The sequence below is a fragment of the Dipodomys spectabilis genome, unplaced genomic scaffold (assembly GCF_019054845.1).
Source record: "Dipodomys spectabilis isolate Male_0828 unplaced genomic scaffold, ASM1905484v1 ptg000147l, whole genome shotgun sequence".
NCBI classification, from domain to species: domain Eukaryota; kingdom Metazoa; phylum Chordata; class Mammalia; order Rodentia; family Heteromyidae; genus Dipodomys; species Dipodomys spectabilis.
In genome coordinates this window covers 12987242-13005464 of record NW_024870824.1, presented here as the reverse complement: position 1 = coordinate 13005464, position 18223 = coordinate 12987242, and the positions used below count along the sequence as shown (strand labels likewise).

General features: G+C 39.9%; 1 protein-coding gene across 1 annotated transcript in view; it reads left to right on the top strand.

Annotated features, from left to right (window-relative positions):
• Plac8l1 (PLAC8 like 1) overlaps window positions 1–12892 on the top strand; it is a 38620-nt gene extending 25728 nt beyond the window's left edge. The window contains exons 3-4 of the mRNA XM_042692158.1: window positions 10825–10961; window positions 12712–12892. Coding sequence (XP_042548092.1) covers window positions 10825–10961; window positions 12712–12852 — 278 coding nt within the window. The 3' untranslated portion in view covers window positions 12853–12892. The remainder of the gene's footprint in view (window positions 1–10824; window positions 10962–12711) is intronic.
• The last annotated feature ends 5331 nt before the right edge of the window (window positions 12893–18223 follow it).

Sequence of the window (18223 nt, the reverse complement as noted above, 5' to 3'; positions counted from 1 at the left end):
CATCCTTCTTTCTTCTTCAGAGAAGTTTCTCTTTAAGTCTTTCACCCACTTGTTTATTGGGCAGTTGTTTCTTTGAGGATTTGTTGTTGGGGGATTTAATTTTTTGAGTTCCAAGTATATTTTAGATATGAGACCCTTGTCCGTTGTATGGCTAGTAAAGATCTTCTCCCAATCCGTGGGCTTTCTATTGATCTTGCTAGCTATGTCCTTTGCCATGCACAAGCTCTGCAACTTTATGCAATCCCATTTGTCCAACCTTTCTTTGATTTGTTGTGTTTCCGGGTCTCTATTCAGAAAATTTTGGCCTGAGACAAGGAGACCTAGGGTTTCTCCTATTCCATCCTGTAATATTTTCAGAGTGTCTGCTTTGACTTCGAGGTCTTTGATCCATTTGGAGTTGATTCTGGTGCAGGGTGATATATAAGGATCTAGCTTTAGTTTTCTACAAGTAGTTAACCAATTTTGCCAGCACCATTTACTGAAGAGGCTGTCTTTCTTCCATTCTATTGTTTTAGCTCCCTTATCGAAGATTAGATGGCTATAGGTCTGTAGGTTCATTTCTGGGTTTTCAATTCTATTCCATTGGTCCTGAGGTCTGTTCTTATGCCAATACCAAGCTGTTTTGATTACTATGGCTTTATAGTAGAGTTTGAAATTTGGTATTGATATTCCTCCAGCAGTGTTCTTTCCGTTGAGGAGCGTTTTTGCTATTCGGGGTCTTTTATTGTTCCATATGAATTTTTGGATTGCCTCTTCTATTTCCTTGAAGAATGAGCTTGGAATTTTGATAAGTATCGCGTTGAATTTGTAGATAGCCTTGGGAAGTATTGCCATTTTCACGATGTTAATCTTTCCAATCCAGGAGCATGGGAGGTTTTGCCATTTTTTAAGTTCTGTGTTGATTTCCTTTTTCAAGATTTTAAAGTTTTCATCATAGAGATCCTTCACTTCTTTGGTTAAGTTAATTCCTAGGTATTTTATTTTTTGTGGGGCTATTACAAATGGAGTTGCTTTCCTAATTTCAGCCACACTTTTCTCATTGTTGGCATACAGAAAAGCCATGGATTTTTGGGGGTTAATTTTATACCCTGCTACTTTGCCAAAGTTTTGAATCAGCTTGAGTAATTTGGGAGTGGAGTCTATGGGATTCTTTAAATACAAGATCATGTCTGCAAAGAGGGAGAGTTTTATTTCTTCTTTCCCTATTTGGATCCCCTGTATGTCTGCATCTTGTCTTATTGCTGTAGCTAGGCATTCTAATACTAGATTGAAGAGAAGTGGAGAGAGTGGGCATCCTTGTCTTGTTCCTGATTTAAGAGGAAATGGCTTTAGTTTTTCACCATTGAGTATAATGCTGGCTGTATGTTTGCCATATACAGCCTTTATTGTATTGAGGAATGTTCCATGGATTCCTAATTTTTCCAAAACCTTCATCATGAAGGGGTGTTGGATCTTGTCAAATGCTTTTTCTGCATCTATTGAGATAACCATGTGGTTCTTATTCTTGCTCCTGTTGATGTGATGAATAATATTAATTGATTTGCGTATATTGAACCAGCTTTGCATCCCTGAAATGAATCCTGTTTGATCATGGTGTATGATTTTTTGGGTGAATTGTTGAAGTCGGTTGGCCAGTATTTTGTTGAGTAGTTTTGCATCAATGTTCATCAAAGAAATGGGTCTATAGTTCTCTTTCTTTGATGAGTCCCTGCCTGGTTTTGGGATGAGCGTTATGATGGCTTCATAGAATGTGTTCGGTAGTGAACTTTCTCTTTCAATTTCATTGAAGAGTTGGAGGAGTATTGGTGTGAGCTCTGCTTTGAAGGCCTTGTAGAATTCCACTGTAAAACCATCTGATCCTGGACTTTTCTTAGCTGTAAGGTCTCTTATTGCTGTTTCTATTTCAACGCTTGATATGGGCCTGTTAAGCTGGTTTAACTGATCTTGGTTTAGTTTTGGCATGTCAATATTTGCTAGGAAAAGGTCCATTTCTGTCAAGTTTTCAAACTTATTAGCATAAAGTTTTGAGGAGTATTCCCTTATAATGTTTTGAATCTTGGTTGTTTCCGTGGTGATGTTTCCATTCTCGTCTCTTGAGTTTATTTATTTGGGTGTGTTCTCTTCTTTTTCTGATAAGATTTGCTAAGGGTCTGTCAATTTTGTTAATTTTTTTGAAGAACCAACTCTTTGTTTTGTTGATTCTTTCTATAGTTTTTTTGGATTCTAATTCGTTTAATTCTGATTTAATTTTAATTATTTCTTTCCGTCTACTGGATTGGAGTTTATCTTGCTGCTCTTTTTCAATGAGGTTTAGATGTGTCATTAAATTGTTGGTTTCAGATCTCTCCAATTTGTTGATGTAGGAGCTCAGAGCTATAAACTTGCCTCTGAGTACTGCTTTTGCTGTGTCCCAGAGGAGCTGGTAATTTGTGTGTTCATTTTTTTGAATAGCATGAACATTTGAATTTCCTTTCTAATCTCTTCCATGACCCACTCTTGATTCAGCAGTGTGTTGTTCAGCCTCCATGTGATACCAGACTTTCCTTGGTGGCTTTTGGTGTTGAGTTCTAATTTTATTCCCTTGTGGTCAGAGAGAATGCAAGGTATAACTTCAATGTTTCTGAATTTGGACAAATTTGCTTTGTGGCCTAAAATGTGGTCTATTTTAGAAAATGTTCCATGTGCTGCTGAGAAAAACGTGTATTCTGATGCTGCTGGGTGAAATGTTCGGTAGATGTCTGTTAAGTCTAGTTGATCTATTCAGTTGTTTAGATCTGCAGTTTCTCTGTTGAGTTTTTGCTGAGTTGATCTATCTAGTGGGGAGAGTGGTATGTTAAAATCCCCAACAATTAATGTCTTTGGAGTTATATGGGATTTGAGGGAAAGTAGTGTTTCTTGGATAAATTTGGGTGCTCCATTGTTTGGTGAGTAGATATTTAGAATTGTAATATCCTCCTGAAAGAGAGATCCCTTAATTAGTATGTAGCGACCTTCTTTATCTCTTCTCACGAATTTTAATTTGAAGTCTATTTTATCTGATATTAGGATTGCAACTCCCGCCTGTTTATGGGGGCCGTTTGCTTGGTAGATTTTGTTCCAACCTTTAACATTGAAAATGTGTTTGTTTTTACGGGCAAGATGTGACTCCTGAAGGCAGCAGATAGAAGGGTCTTGTTTTTTAATCCAGCTAGACAGTCTATGTCGCTTAATTGGAGAGTTCAGTCCATTAACATTAAGAGAAAGGACTGAGAGGTATTTGGGAGTTCCTGTCATGTTATCCATCTTCTTGGGGGTTGCGAAAACTGGGTTCTTCCTATGGTTCTTGGATTCTCAGTTTGGGTGCAGTTTCTTGACCTTTATTGTGGTCTTGTTGGTTTTCTATGTGTAGGACATCTTTAAGAATCTTTTGTAGGGCTGGTTTGGTGGAGATGTATTGTTTCAATTTTTCTTTGCTATGGAAGGTTTTTATTTGGCCTTCAGTTATGAAGGAGAGTTTAGCTGGGTACAGTATTCTTGGTTGATAGTTGTTTGTTTTTAGGGCATGGCATACATCATTCCAGGCTCTTCTTGCTTTGATTGTCTCTGCTGAGAAATCTGAGGTGATTCTAATTGGTTTTCCTTTATAGGTGATTAATCTTTTCTCCTTGACAGCTTTAAGGATCTTTTCCTTGGTCTGAGTTGATCCTGTGTGGATTATAATGTGACGGTGGGATGTCCTATTCTGGTCTGGTCTGTTTGTAGTTCTAAAAGCTTCTTGTATCTGAATAGGCCTATCTTTTTGCATGTTTGGGAAGTTCTCTGCTAGGATCCTGTTAAACAAATTTCCTAGACCATTAACTTCTGTTTCTAGGTGCTCCTCTACACCCATTATCCTTAGATTAGGCCTTCTGATGGTGTCTTCCAGGTGTTGGATAGATCTATCATATTTCTTGGACTTGTCTTGGATGTTTGTATGTTCTTTCTCTGTAATATCTAGGCTGTCTTCAATCCCTGAGATTCGATCTTCTGCATGGTCTAACCTGCTGTCAAGACTTTCTACTTTGTTTTTTATCTCTTTTCCTTCTAATTGGTCAGCTTTGATGGCTTCAAGTTCTTTATTGAAGCTTTGTTTTAGATCTTGTATGAACTTCTTTACTTCCTTAATTTGATGTTCAGTGTTTATTCTCAGATCACTTAGTTGATTGGTTATGGTTTCTTTGGACTCCCATTCCTTCTGTTGGGTTCCATTCAGCATTCCCTTTGTGGTCTCCCTGACTTCCTTCAGCTCTTTGTTAATGGATTCCATGAATGCCTTTAGTGATCGTTGTGTATTCTCTTCCTGCTCTCTCAATTCCTGTATTACTCTTTGATTAGCTTCCTCCTGTTCGTGGGATTCCTGTAGTTCTCTTTGAGTCTTCTCAGCCTGTTCACGCCATTCCTGCTTTTCTCTTTGAGTATTCTCAAGCTGCTCATGCAAATCCTGTATCAGCTTTTGAGTAGCTTCCTCACGCTTATGATATTCCTGTATAAACTTTTGGAATGCCTCCTCTCTCTCCCTGTCACGCTCATACAGAGACCTTTGTATGCTTTCAATCTTTTGATTTATCATGTTTGCCAGCAGTGTTTGTAGAGCTATTTAGGAATTCTCCTCTGGATTATTCATTGTCTGTTCTGTCCCCTGATTATCGGGATTGGGAATTGAGATACCCGGATTTGCCATTTTTCTTGTGTTTTTCCGGCTTACTCTGCCCATTTGAGATGAAAATAGCCCCAGTTTTGTGCTAGAACACTATCTTAAGGCAAGCATCAACCCAAGTCTGAATTTGCACAGTCAATAGTCTACAGATATAATCTAGTTCAACAGATACATCTATTCAACATCAAACAATTACACATTAATGGGCTACGAACCGCAAAGAAGAATTTGGAAGACCAGAAATTATTAGGGTTAGGGAGAGATGTGGGTAAAAAAATAGGAATAGATTGATGTGGGGTGGCTCAGGGGGAGTTGACTAAGTCTTAATCTCAAAGCAGGAAATAGGTTGGGTAGGATGAAAGTAGAGAGAGAGAGAAAAAAAGAAAGGGAACGGGAAAAGAAAAGAGACCAGAAAAAATAGAAAGGTAGAAATTAATAAAATTATGTAGAATCGATAACAATCTATTTAGATAAGAACGTGAATTTATTGAGAGAAGGGGAGGGATATAAATGATATGTGAAAAACTTAAAAATAAAAATGCTTAAAATATTATATAGGTATAAAGAGGTAGTACTGCTATTAAGGAATTTAAGTCTTAGAGGTTTTGACTTGAGTAATAAATTTGTGGATTAAGTGTGTACACAATGGGGGATAGGGTCTAATAGTCAACTACGGGTTTATCTGAGGGTGTGCAGGACAAGAATTAAGTCACATAAAGAAGAACGAAAGAGAGGATAAGGTGAAAAGGATAAGAAAGGAAGAAGAAAAAGATGAGAAGTTCAGTAGAGCTAAACAAAAAACAAAAAGATAATTTAAAAAGAGGAAAAAAAAGAAAAAGAAGACCAAAAAAGAAAGCAAAAACGCACACTCCCGTATCCCCAAAATAAAATTATAAGAGGAAAAGAAAGTTTCTGGAAAACAATTTTTTTATCAAAAAAGGCAAAGATTAAAGATTGAAAAAAGTTTTAGAAAAGAAAAAAAAATTTTTTTTATATAAGGTACCAAAAATAAAAACTAAAAAAAAAAAGAAGACGAAGAAGAGGAAAAAAAAGAAAAAAAAAAACAAACAAAAAACAAAAAACAAAAAACAAAACAAAAAAACCCAAAAAACTTCTTTGATTTTTTTTTTTTTTGGGAGGAGTGGGAAAAATCCTGTATCTCCCTTGTGTCTTTACCAGCCTCTTGTTGGAGTCTCTGGTCTGCTTGTGGTCCTGTGGCTTGGTTGGTTTCTTAAGTCAGTTTGTTCAAACAGGCAGTAAAATGCTCTGCTTTACCCAGGATTTGGCAATCCTCCTCCCAGGGTAGTTCATTGGGAGACAGATCTGCTTTGAGTATCACAAAAGAGGGGGATGCAGTGATGAGGCTAGGTTCTGGTAGCTTTTCCGGGGCTGGTTTGTGAAAACCTCACAGAGCCCAGCCTGGAGCCATTCTCAGGGTTTCTGTTTACTGATTTTCAGTTGCTTGTCAAGGCTGCTAGAGGGAGGGGCAGCCTCTGGCTCTGATTACCCAGTGAAGAAACCTACTCTTCGGGCTGGCGCCCGAGCTGGGTGACTTTTCCCTGGGTGGAGCTGAGAGCTGGAGCTAGCAGCTCCTCCGAGCTTTGTCGGTATCCAAGATGGAGATCACCGGTGCTGGGGGGGGGAGGGGTGGCCTTCCCTCCTCTGCTCCCTGAGAAGGAGTGAGGACGTCAGGCTTCTACTCACGCCGAGTCTTGGTTCCTGGGTCGTCTCTGGTCTGTGAACTGCAGGATGAAGATGTCTGCTCCTTGTCGGTTCTTGCTGGTGTTGAGTAGAATCCGCTCGCCTGCTGCGTCTGGCTCCTTCGTCCCGGACTCTCTGTTGCTCAGGTATGGCGGCTGCGCTCGCCCGCCACCGCCACAGCTGCCGCGGCGGCCATGACTGCTGGCAAGGGCTCAGAAGTGTCTCCTTGCCTGGGTTTCCTTCTCTGGCCTAAATCTCTGTCCTGTGATGGCACACTTGGTGTAATTCTCTGACTTAGGACTGTTCACTGGAACTCTAAATCTGCTTTCTATGAGAGAGCTTACTTAGACTCCAGCTTCTCCTCCGCCATCTTCCCGGACTCCCAATACCCTAGATTTTCTTAAAGCTGAACATGGCTTTGGGCCATGTGACATCCACAGTAGATGATACTGTGATAATCTTGACAGTCTTGAGTGGATGAAACAGATGTCCTGCTCTTTCAATCTAGGCTGTTCCTTCCTTTCCCTCAGCCCATATGACTTTTCTGCATAAGTACTACTTCACCCACTAGATGAAGGAGAAAAACTCCAATATCCTGCAACATTCCTCACTGTGATTCTTGGCCACTGTGTTTGGGAGAGAACTTTACAGCTCACAGCTGGGGAAAGGAGGAGTGAGTAGAGATAGGAAGTTCTTCTAGTGTGCTGGTGTTAAGGCAAAAGAACCTTTGTGAGCCAAAGACATACAATGGAAGAAACACAGCCTCTTCAACCGCTGGTGCTGGGAAAACTGGGCAGCCACATGCAGAAAACTAAAAGTGGACCCCAGCCTATCACTATGCACCAACATCAACTCAAAATGGATTAAAGACCTTAACATTAAACCTGAATCTCTGAAACGACTGCAGGACAGAGTAGGAGAGACACTTGAACTAATAGGCACAGGAAGGAACTTCCTGAACAGAGTCCCAGGGTCACAACAAGTTGGAGAGAGACTCGACAAATGGGACTACCTTAAAATAAAAAGCTTCTGCACAGCTAAATCTATCGCAACTAAGCTAGAAAGACAACCAACTAATTGGGAAAAAATATTTACCAGCAATATATCAGACAAGGGGTTAACATCCTGTATATACAGGGAACTCAAGAAACCAATCCCTCCCAAACCTAACAAACCAATTACTAAATGGGCAAGGGAACTAAAGAGGGACTTCTCAAATGAAGAAATAAAAATGGCAAAGAAACACATGAGGAAATGTTCATCATCCCTGGTGGTGAAGGAAATGCAAATAAAGACAACCCTGAGATACCACCTTACCCCAGTCAGAATGTCCCACATCCACAAATCAGCCAACGACAAATGCTGGAAGGGATGTGGAGAAAGAGGAACCCTATTACACTGCTGGTGGGAATGTACACTTATACAACCACTTTGGAAAGCAGTCTGGAGGGTCCTTAGAAAGCTAAAGATTGACCTCCCTTACGACCCAGTCATACCACTTCTAGGCATCTACCCTGAACAACAGGAACCAATATACAAGGACACGTGCACCTCCATGTTTATTGCAGCACTGTTCGCAATAGCTAGGATATGGAAACAACCTAGATGCCCCACCACAGATGAATGGATCCAAAAATTGTGGTATCTATACACAATGGAATATTATGCAGCCATTAGAAATGACAAAATAATGGCATTTGCAGGGAAATGGATGGAGCTAGAAGGAATCATGTTGAGCGAGGTAAGCCAAGAACGAAGAGACAAACAGTACATGGTCTCCCTGATAAGTGGATGCTAAATCCAAAATGTTAGGTGATACAACAAAACTAACAGGACTTAAGAAACAAAGAACTCCCGCTCATCTGGTTGAACCACTACTAAATATCCCCATGCTGCTGATCACAAATATGGTATATAACATGTGAACACTGTTATATATTACAGACTGTGATAGACAATTTGCTCCAGGAAAGTTAGAATGAACTTGTGACTTTGAAATTATGTAATCACTTAATCACAATCAAAAAAAAAAAAAAAGAACCTCGGGGAAGGGAGGGAGGGAGGGGATGGTAGGGGGAAAACAATGGAAAAAAAAAAAAAGAACCTTTGTGTTTGGTACCCTGAAAGACTATGGTGAGCACCACATGCAAGCACCAGGATGGCTAAAATAAAAGACTTGACAATAGCAAATGTTAATGAAGATACAGAACAACTAGAACTCTTGTATGTTGCTGGAGAGTATATGAAATGCTACAAATACTTTGGAGAACTGTTTGCCATTTCTTGGAAAGTTAAGTATGTATCTGCTTTGTGGCCTGGCAATTCCACACTCGGGAATTCACAAAAGTAAAATGAAAGCATACGTCAACATAAAGACTTCTAGATGAAGGTAGGCATGGTTACAAGTGTAATCCTAGCTACTCAGGAGGCAAAGACAAAAGATCCAGGCCAGCTTAGGTTACATAAAGAGACCATGTATCAAAATGGGGGGCAACAAAACAAAACAAAAACAAACTGTAGATGTCATATAACAAGGGACATATAACAAGATATATGTACATGCTGAACAAAAGAAACCAGATACAGAAGTAAACATAATTCCATATATTTGAAGTCTAAGAAAGGATGAAATTCATCTATGGGAACAGAATTCAGAACAGTGGATCCCTCAGGAATATGGAGTATTGGGTTCCTGGGTCCTCTGGTCTGCGAACTGCAGGATGAAGATGTCTGCTCTTTGTCAGTTCTTGCTGGTGTTGGGTAGAATCTGCTCGCCTGCCGCGTCTGGCTCCTTCTGCCCAGACTCTGTGTGTTGCAGGTATGGTGGCTAAGGCCGCTGCCCCCGCGGCTGCCCCCGCAGCCATGGCTGCTGGCAAGTGCTCAGATCTGTCTCCTTTCCTGGATTTTCCCTCTCTGGCCTAACTCTCTGTACTGATGGCACACTTGGTGTGATTCTCTGGCTTAGGACTGTTCACTGGAACACTAAAACTGTTTTCTATGCGAGAGCATGTTTAGCCTCCAGCCTCTCCTCTGCCATCTTCCCGGAATTCCTCAGTATTGGGAGAATTGGGACTGATTAAATGTGCTCAAGGCATGTGGGTGAGGCCAATGGCTTTCTATTTTGGTTACTTGCTTTTGAATATGGTTGTAGAAACACATCCAAACTGAATATTTAAGACTTTTTTTTTTTTTTTTTTGTCAGTTGTGGAGCTTGAACTCTAGGCCTGGGTGCTGTCCCTAGGCTCTTCAGCTCAAGCAAAGGCTCGACCACTTGAGCCACAATGCCACTTCAGGAGTTTTGGTGATTAATTGGAGATAATTGTCTCACAGACTTTCCTTCTTGGTCTCGATTTGAACCACTATCCTCAGATCTCAGCCTCCTGAGTAGTTAGAATTATAGGCATGAGCCACCAGCACCTGGCATAATATAGTATTTTTATTCATGTATGTACCTGTCCTGTGGCTTGAACTTAGGGCCTGGGTGCTATCCCTGAGCTTTTTTGCTCAAGTCTAGCACTTTTCCACAGCTCTACTTCTGGCTTTTGGTCTCACTTTTCAGAATATCAGCCTCCTGAGGAGTTAGGATAACTGGCATGAGCCACTGACTCCTGACATAACTCTTAACTGTATATCAGGGGTTCTTAAACTGTGTTCTTCTAATAGTTTTCAATGAGTCCATGAACTCCATGAAATTGAAATGCACAATTTTTTGTGCCCAGGTGCTTGCATTTTTCCTGTCCTCTGAAAGCAAATTTGTAACTATCACCATATTCTCAAAAGAGTCTGTGACCCATAACATATTTGGGATAGAATCTCTGTGTTGGAAGGTTCATGCTGCATGTGTAAGAAACCATTTTAATCGCTGAAGATGAACTAACAATGACAAGTAGTGTCCAGTTGACATTTGAGGAACCAAGTGCTTTGTGGTTTGCAGATTAAAGCTGACACATGCCAGTGGCTCCATGAAACTCACAAAAAATGAAATAAACTTCTGGACTGAGAAATAACAGAAAGCCCTGATAGGAAGCAGAATTTAGTACTAACAAAAAGTATTCAATCATATTTACACAAAAACATGACTGTTATCCAAGAATATCCTATGTACTGTGTCCATTTGAAATATCAATGTGAGATAGATGAATGTGATGGAAGCAACAGTTATGATTCAAAAATTATTTAATACTTTTGACACAAAGAACAATTATTTTTCACCAATACTAACAGAATTGTATCAGCTTCAGCATTACCAGTGTTTTACAAAAGAACACAACTCTGATGTGGCTCACTTAGGACAATTTTCAGCACAGACTTTCATTCTCAGTTCCTGACTGCATTCAGGCAATGTTCAGCATTGCATTGATGAGCTAGAGATGTAAAAGCTACTTAAGACCAGACATTGCTCCCTGCCCATCTAAGAACCCTGGCTTTCTGTTATGTGGTATTGACAGGTTTCTGTGGTCTGTTTTGTCCCATGTGTCTTGAGTGTGACATCGCCAGGCATTATGGAGAGTGTCTTTGTTGGCCACTGTTACCTGGGTCTACCTTGGCACTGAGAAGTGGCACCAGAGAGAGACATAAAATCCAGGTAAGTGCACTTGGGGTACCTACATGAGAATCTGGATACCTCGCAGGTCTGTGATCTCCCCACAAGCAGTGACTCCCCTCTGAAAGACAATTGCTATTTCATTCTTCACTAGGAAGGGTAAGTTAACTAAGATACAGTTTTGGGAAGGGGAACTCCTGGGAAAAATGACAATGCAGATTGTAGGTCAGTGGCTGGATCAGTTCATTGGCTCAGCTGTGTTCTCTGGGTTGTGCTTTGATGAACAGCAACAGGAGAATGTACACATGGTTGCTTAGTCCTCCTCTCTACGCTAACACACATGCCCTGCCATCTACAAAAATAAAACCACACTGTCTCCTCCTGCTTCAGGAGAGGATGACAGATGGAATCAAGTTTGAAGGATACACTTGTGAGGTATAGCCTAGATGACATGCAGAATTCACTTTGGGGGTTCCCTGGAGCCTTTTGAAGAGCCAGAGAGTCAATTTCCAGCCCAGCAGAGACCGAAGTTCCTAAAGAGGTTAGGGAGAAATAGATGACACATATCAGGATTTTTTTGATTCAGTTTTAGAAAGCAATTCCTTTATGTGTTCCATGGAATGGTGCCTACAATATATTTTTAGGTTAAAAAAAACCCAAGGCTTAGAAACATGCAACTATTCACATAAAAAGGTTATAATTGTATATAATTATGTAGACTGCATTTTCTGGAAGTACATACAAGAAAGTGCTAATTCCAAGCAAAACATTGGTGGCTCACTCCTGTAATTCTAGCTACTCAGGAGGCTGAGATCTGAGGATCATAGTTCAAAGTCAGCCTGGACAGGAAAGTCCATGAGACTTTTATTTTCTATTAACCACCAAAAAGCTGAAAGTGGAAGTGATAGAATACAAGCCTTGAACAAAAAAGCTCAAGAGCATGCAGGCCCTGAGTTCAAGCCCTAGAACTGGTACACACACACACACACACACACACACACACACACACACACAGACTCTGAAACTGCTAATTTCAGACAGCTAACTAGAAGAGATTTACTTTTTATTTCCCTGTCCCCCTCTTTTTTTTTTCTGCTTATGTGGTGCTGAGGAATCGAACCCAGGGCCTCATGCATGTGACACAAGCACTCTACCACTGAGCCACCTTCCCAGCCCTGTCCCTTCTTTTTAAAAGATTATTTGTACCAGTGGTAGGGCTTCAACTCAAGGCCTGATGTTGACTCTCAGTTTTTCCCACTCTAGTGTCACTCTATCACTTGAATCACACCTCTACTTCTAGCTTTTTGGTGGTTATTTAGAGATTAGAGTCTCATGCCTGGGATAGGTTTGAACCACCATGTTCAGATCTCAGCCTGGAATAGAGCTCTAGGATTACAGGTGTGAGCCACCAACACCCACACCTCCCTTATCACTGTTTACTGTGGGAATTTGGGGCCATTGAACTTATTACATACTCTGAAAAAACCAATTTGATAAATTACAAATAGTAAGTCTACCCTCGGAGAAAAAAGCAACAAATAGCCAGATATTAACAGATAAATAAGTAGTTTCAAATAAGAGGCCTATGTCAAGGGTTGTAGGGGACAAAGCTCTGAACTGCAGGCTATGAACAGCCACTGAGCATCTGGCATGTGGGCCATGCAGTGTCCTTCCTGTTGGCTTAAGGGGTTGGTGGATCTTGGAAGCTGTGGGTGGGAGGTGCCAGTAGGTAACATTAATGGTAATGAACCTGGGGAATTTCCACAGAACAGAGACTCTCATTTTGCCCTAGGGCACATTGTGTGAGGATTGGCTGGCAGTGTACTGCTGTTGGCCTTTTTCCATCTGCCAGGTGGCACGGGAACTCAAGATGAGAACCTCTCAACTCTATGAAATCTGTGAAGTCCCTTCAACCAAGGACACTCTGGTCTGATAGAACAAAATAACTCCTTTCCCTTACTCCTCCCCCATCTTCCCCCAACCCTCCTTTTAATCTCTTTCAGTAGATTCTTTTTCTTGAATTTTCACTGAGGTACTCGAAAATAAATGATATCTTCCATGACTGTCTCTGTTGTTGTTCTTTCTTTATATATTTCCTGATGAAAACTTTAGTAAATAGTTTGAATTTGCTATTCCAGTGCAGTAGTCTAGTTAGGCTCTTACCTGTAATCCTAGTTACTCATTTGGTTGCAATCTGAAGACCATGGTTCAAAACCAGCCTGGGAAGAGCAGTCCATGGGACTCTTATGTGCAGTTAATCACCAAAAAGCTGTAAGTAGGTCTGTGGCTCAAGTAGTAGAGCTCTAGCCTTGAGCAAAAAAGCTTGGGGACAGCACCCAAGCTCTTAGTTCAAGCCCTAGGACTGACGACAACAACAACAACAAAACCCTAAAAACCAAAGTGTGTTCTAAAGATCAGTTCCTGCCCACCCTCCCAGCTTCCTACTGCTATCCATTCAGAAGTGTATCTGGAGACTGAATGAACTGTTACCTGACTTTTTTGGATCAAACCAGCTTACTTTCTTTTTTAAAATGTTTATTTTTATTGTATAAATACTGTACAGAGGGATTACAGTTACATGAGTAAGGTAATGAATACATTTTCTATCGAGCATTGTTTTTCCCCTACCATCCCTTCATTTCTCACCTCCTTTGTTTTTTCCCTACCATCCCTTCATTTCCCACCTCCCCAACTCCTCCTTCCCCCCGCCCTAAGTTGTAAAATTCGTTTTCAACAGAGTGTTTTGTACATCTCATTGTTACAATGGGTCAACTTGAATCCTTATTCCAGCACTTTGTTATTTCCCTTCCTTTCCCCAAATTAGAAAAATTTATATACAAGATGCAGGGCACAGGAATCAAATACAGTGAAAACAGGAGTTATACAATGGGGGAAGAACATACAAAAGAAACAAAAAACACATAGTATATCATAAGTATATTAAAAACAACAGCAAGAAAAATAAAACCTCTTTTGTCCTGATCTTGGGGTTCATTTTGCTTAGCATCATGTTAGATGGTCATATGTACATAGCTTTTGACCTTTTTTGCTTGTCTGGTAAGATTATCCTAGACATATACTAGTTATTGCAAATAAGGGAAACCATGGGACCTATATATTTCTTTGGGTCTGGCTTATTTCACTTAATATAGTTTTTTCCAAGTCTTTCCATTTCCTAACAAATGGGGCGATGTCATTCTTTCTGATGGAGGCATAGAATTTCATCATATATATATATATATATATATATATATATATATATATCATAGTTTCTTGATCCATTCATCTACTGAGGGGCATCTGGGTTGGTTCCATGTCTTAGCTATGATAAATAATGCTGCAATAAACATAGTTGTGCTGGTAGCTTTAGGATGGCCTTATTTTGTATCATTTGGGTAAATGCCCAAAAGTGGAACTGTTGGGTCATAGAGGAGCTCTGTGTGGAGTCTTTTGAGGAACCTCCATACTGCTTTCCAAAGTGGTTGAACAAGTTTACACTCCCACCAACAATGTAGTAGGGTTCCCTTCTGTCCACATCCCCTCCAGCATCTGTTGTTATTAGATTTCTTGATTATAGCCATTCTAACTGGGATGAGGTGGAATCTCAATGTTGTTTTGATTTGCATTTGTTTTATGGCTAGAGAAGTTGAGCATTTCTTCATGTGTCTATTGAAATTCTATGTTTTCTTTTCCATGTGAAAATGAATTTAGCTTATAAACTTATATAAGTAAATACGTTGGGTAGTATGAAGGTATATATAAATGTATTAGCTGAAATATGTTGCATTCAAGAGTGATCTCAGATTGTGAAATTCCTTATAAAGGCAAAATCAAAATTGGTAAAATAAACACTATGAAGTGGGTACTCGAAAGGGTGGAGCCATCAAGGGGAAAGAGGTTAGACAAATGAAGAGGAGAAGTGCAGGACTACAGTCAAGAATACAATGTATATCCCACAAAATTTAGAAGAGTGAGAGGAGGATTGGGTAGGAGAGGGATGAGGGTTTTGGAAGGGCTAACACTGATCAAGATATATTGTATTCATAAACTTTGTTAAATGGCAACTTGTTTGTACAACTACTTAAAGATAATAAAAAGAAAAAAGTGTACATTTCCCCCAAAATATCAGTGATGGTGCAGGAGATAATCAATTTTAGTTAGCTCCTAGATTGAGCACCACATGCCAGTGAAACACATAAGCCATTGACCTTCACCTATTTTGATTTGGCTCAAATCAGTACTTGGTTGCATAAAGGAGAAAGTCTTAGGTTTGAACTAATCTTGAGCACTTCCCTAACACTTACAGGCTCCAGGCACAAAGCCTTAGATAGATAATTGTTTGCTTGGTAGATAATTGTTGAATTTATCTCCTGCATCCCTTACTCAACAAACCAATAAAACAAAACAAAAAACCATCTGTCTATATGTGTGAATGTAACTTTGCTAGGCTATTAGGAAGCTCTAACCCAAAATGGCCGGTGTCCTTATTAGAAAAGGAGAAGACACACAGAGCTAGAGATACCTGGAGGGAAGACACCAGGGAGGCAGAGTCTGGAGTGATGCTGTCACAAGCCAAGGGATGGCTGCAGTAGCCAGAAGCTGGAAGAGGCAAAGGAGAGATTCTGCTGTGCTGGATTTCTAGCCTCCAGAGTTGTGATAGAGTAAGTTACTGCTGCTTCAGGACAACCAGCTTGATGGCAGTTTATACCCCAGCTCTGGGAGGCTAATATACTAATCATTTATTATGTGCATATGCATTCTGGCATATTCTGGCAGGCAGAAGCACAGAACAGACTGAAGAAATGGGTTTCTGGAGCCTGAAGCACCTGTTCACAGTTTCAGTTTTTTTCATCTGGTAAAAGGGTGTGGTGACAGCACTGACCATGAGGAGTGTAACAAGTCAAGTCATTGGACAGAGTGTCCACCTAGTAGTGAGGACTTAGTCTATCTATCTATTGCTATGCTATGGTCACCTTATATTTGTAGCAAAATATACTCATTTTCTACTTGTAGGATATATTCTTTTAAATCAAATCTTGGATAAAACTTGAGCATTTTAAAATAACAATAGTATTTAAATATTCAAGTACTATTTAAAAGAACAATATTAAAATAAGAACATTAGATGGGCATGATAAATATTGTGAAGATGTGCCCCCCCTTTTTCTTTTTAGCATTTGGGTGTGCCAGATACCAGGCAAAACACTCTGCATGTTAGATTTCATCCTTTATATCCTCCAGGAAGACACTAATATATCTCCCCTTGTCAGAAAAGGGGTCTGAATCACAGATATACTAAATAACCTGCCCAAGGCTACTCAGCTGATGACATGGGCAGTCAGGCTGTGGGGGCAGCGTTCCTAAATTCTGCATGAAGCAGAGATGCTTCTGGCCACTTTCTTGCACCCGTGTAGTTGTAACAAACAGTATTAGCTCTGCAGAGACGAACTCAGTCTGGTTTATGGTGAGGGGAAATGGTACTTCTCTGTCCTTAACAATTTCTACTTTTTCAATAGAGAAGCCCTAGAAGCTAAACTCCTCTGAGAAAATGTACTCAATGTTGACATTTAGTTAATGATCAAGTACTGCTCTCTCCAAACCTGCTACTGAAAAGCAGCAACAACAACAGACCTGGTGGACAGGTCTATTAAATAAAATAAGTCTGCTTTTTATTGTTTTATGCTAAAACATACCAGGCTTTACAAGTTCATGGCTGGAAACTTTTATTTTTGGCAAAGAAAACATGGGTAATCTTTGTATTTGTATGTGGTTGGCTCTTTCCTACAAGAAGAGTGTTTTATAGACTTCTTACATGGCAGAGCCACTTTTCTGCCTCTGATCAGTCTGGGCAGTAAGAGTGAACTTAGCACTTCATTAATGCCATTGACCCGAGCAAGAGTAACTCTGGGCTCTAAAGACATTAAATTTACCGTAGAACCACAGAATACTAAAGAATTATCCTAAGTGGATAGTTCTGTGAAGATGGATGGTACAGACAAGTCTGAAGGGAGGTGACTTAGGGCTAAGGCTTCTGATTTTCAAGACAATATTAAGACCAAGAAAAAGAAACTTGACAAAAATATGTTCTTCCTACGAGAGACATTCTCCACTCTAGATATTTATGTGTGAGACAGTAGCTCTGACATCAAACATCCCATCAGCTCGGTTTTATAGAGAGCTGTGAGGCTGAGAGTCACTCAGTGGTAAAAACATTATGTTTGTTGCTCTTCTTCTTAGAAAATTCCTTTTGGCTTTCCAGGATGCACAGTGTGGAACAAATCTCTGATGATTTCTTTTGGGTAAGCAACACCAACGGACATTTCAAAGTAATCCATACAGCTTGTTCTGTATTACCAACCACCCCAGACAACTGAGAAATTCCCCAATGCTCTGTTGGCTTTACAGTGGAATATACAAAGAAAAAGCTGGAACTCTATTTTGTTTGGAGCAAAGATATGGAAAGTTAGGAAGCTCCTAAGTGTCCTGTGCAATAATTTTTATATGTTTATGTTGTACTTTAAAAAAGTAAAAACACAAGAGTCTATTGCTTTCCTGTTTACACTTTCAGGGAGGAGTGAATTGTTCTCCCTGACTGCTTTCTTCTTTTTGGGGGTACTACCTAAATACTTCCTTTGACCAAATGCAGTAATAAGAAGCAATGGTTTCAGGAAATGAAGCTTATGTTTTCCTGGTTAGAAAATGATTCTAGGTGAGGAAAGGGGTGACATTGTCCAAAAAGAAATGTACTCTTTATGTGACTTACGTAACTGTAACCCCTCTGTACATCACCTTTATGATAACAATAAAAAATAAAAAGTTACAAAAGAAAATGCTGCTAGGGAAAATGTCTTGCTTAACTCCATTATAATCATTCAAATTCATCTTCACCTGCTCTTTTGCCACCTCTGCCACTCTCTGAGTCATGATTATTTAAACTCTTTATGTTGGAACTGAGACCAGATACAGAAACTAGAGAGCAGTGAGCTTTCATTAAGCTTCTGGGGTTTTCTGGGCACAAATTAAATTCTTCATTTTGCGTTTCAGAAAATACTTGGTTCATTGACTAAACAGGTTCAAAGGAACTGCTAAATCCTTACAAAACCCTCCATTATGAGTCATGAGAATTACCAGAGACTTAAAAGACAGGCTATGTAAAATTAAGAGCAATGGTTTCCTGTTGCTCAAATTGTTGAGAGGTGGGAGCAAGTTTCATTTCCAGTGGGAATGGAAGTGTGTGTTAATAGCCAATGTGGTCACAGCCCATGGGTACTAAAAGTTATGTTGTTCTCCCTAGCTTTTATGGG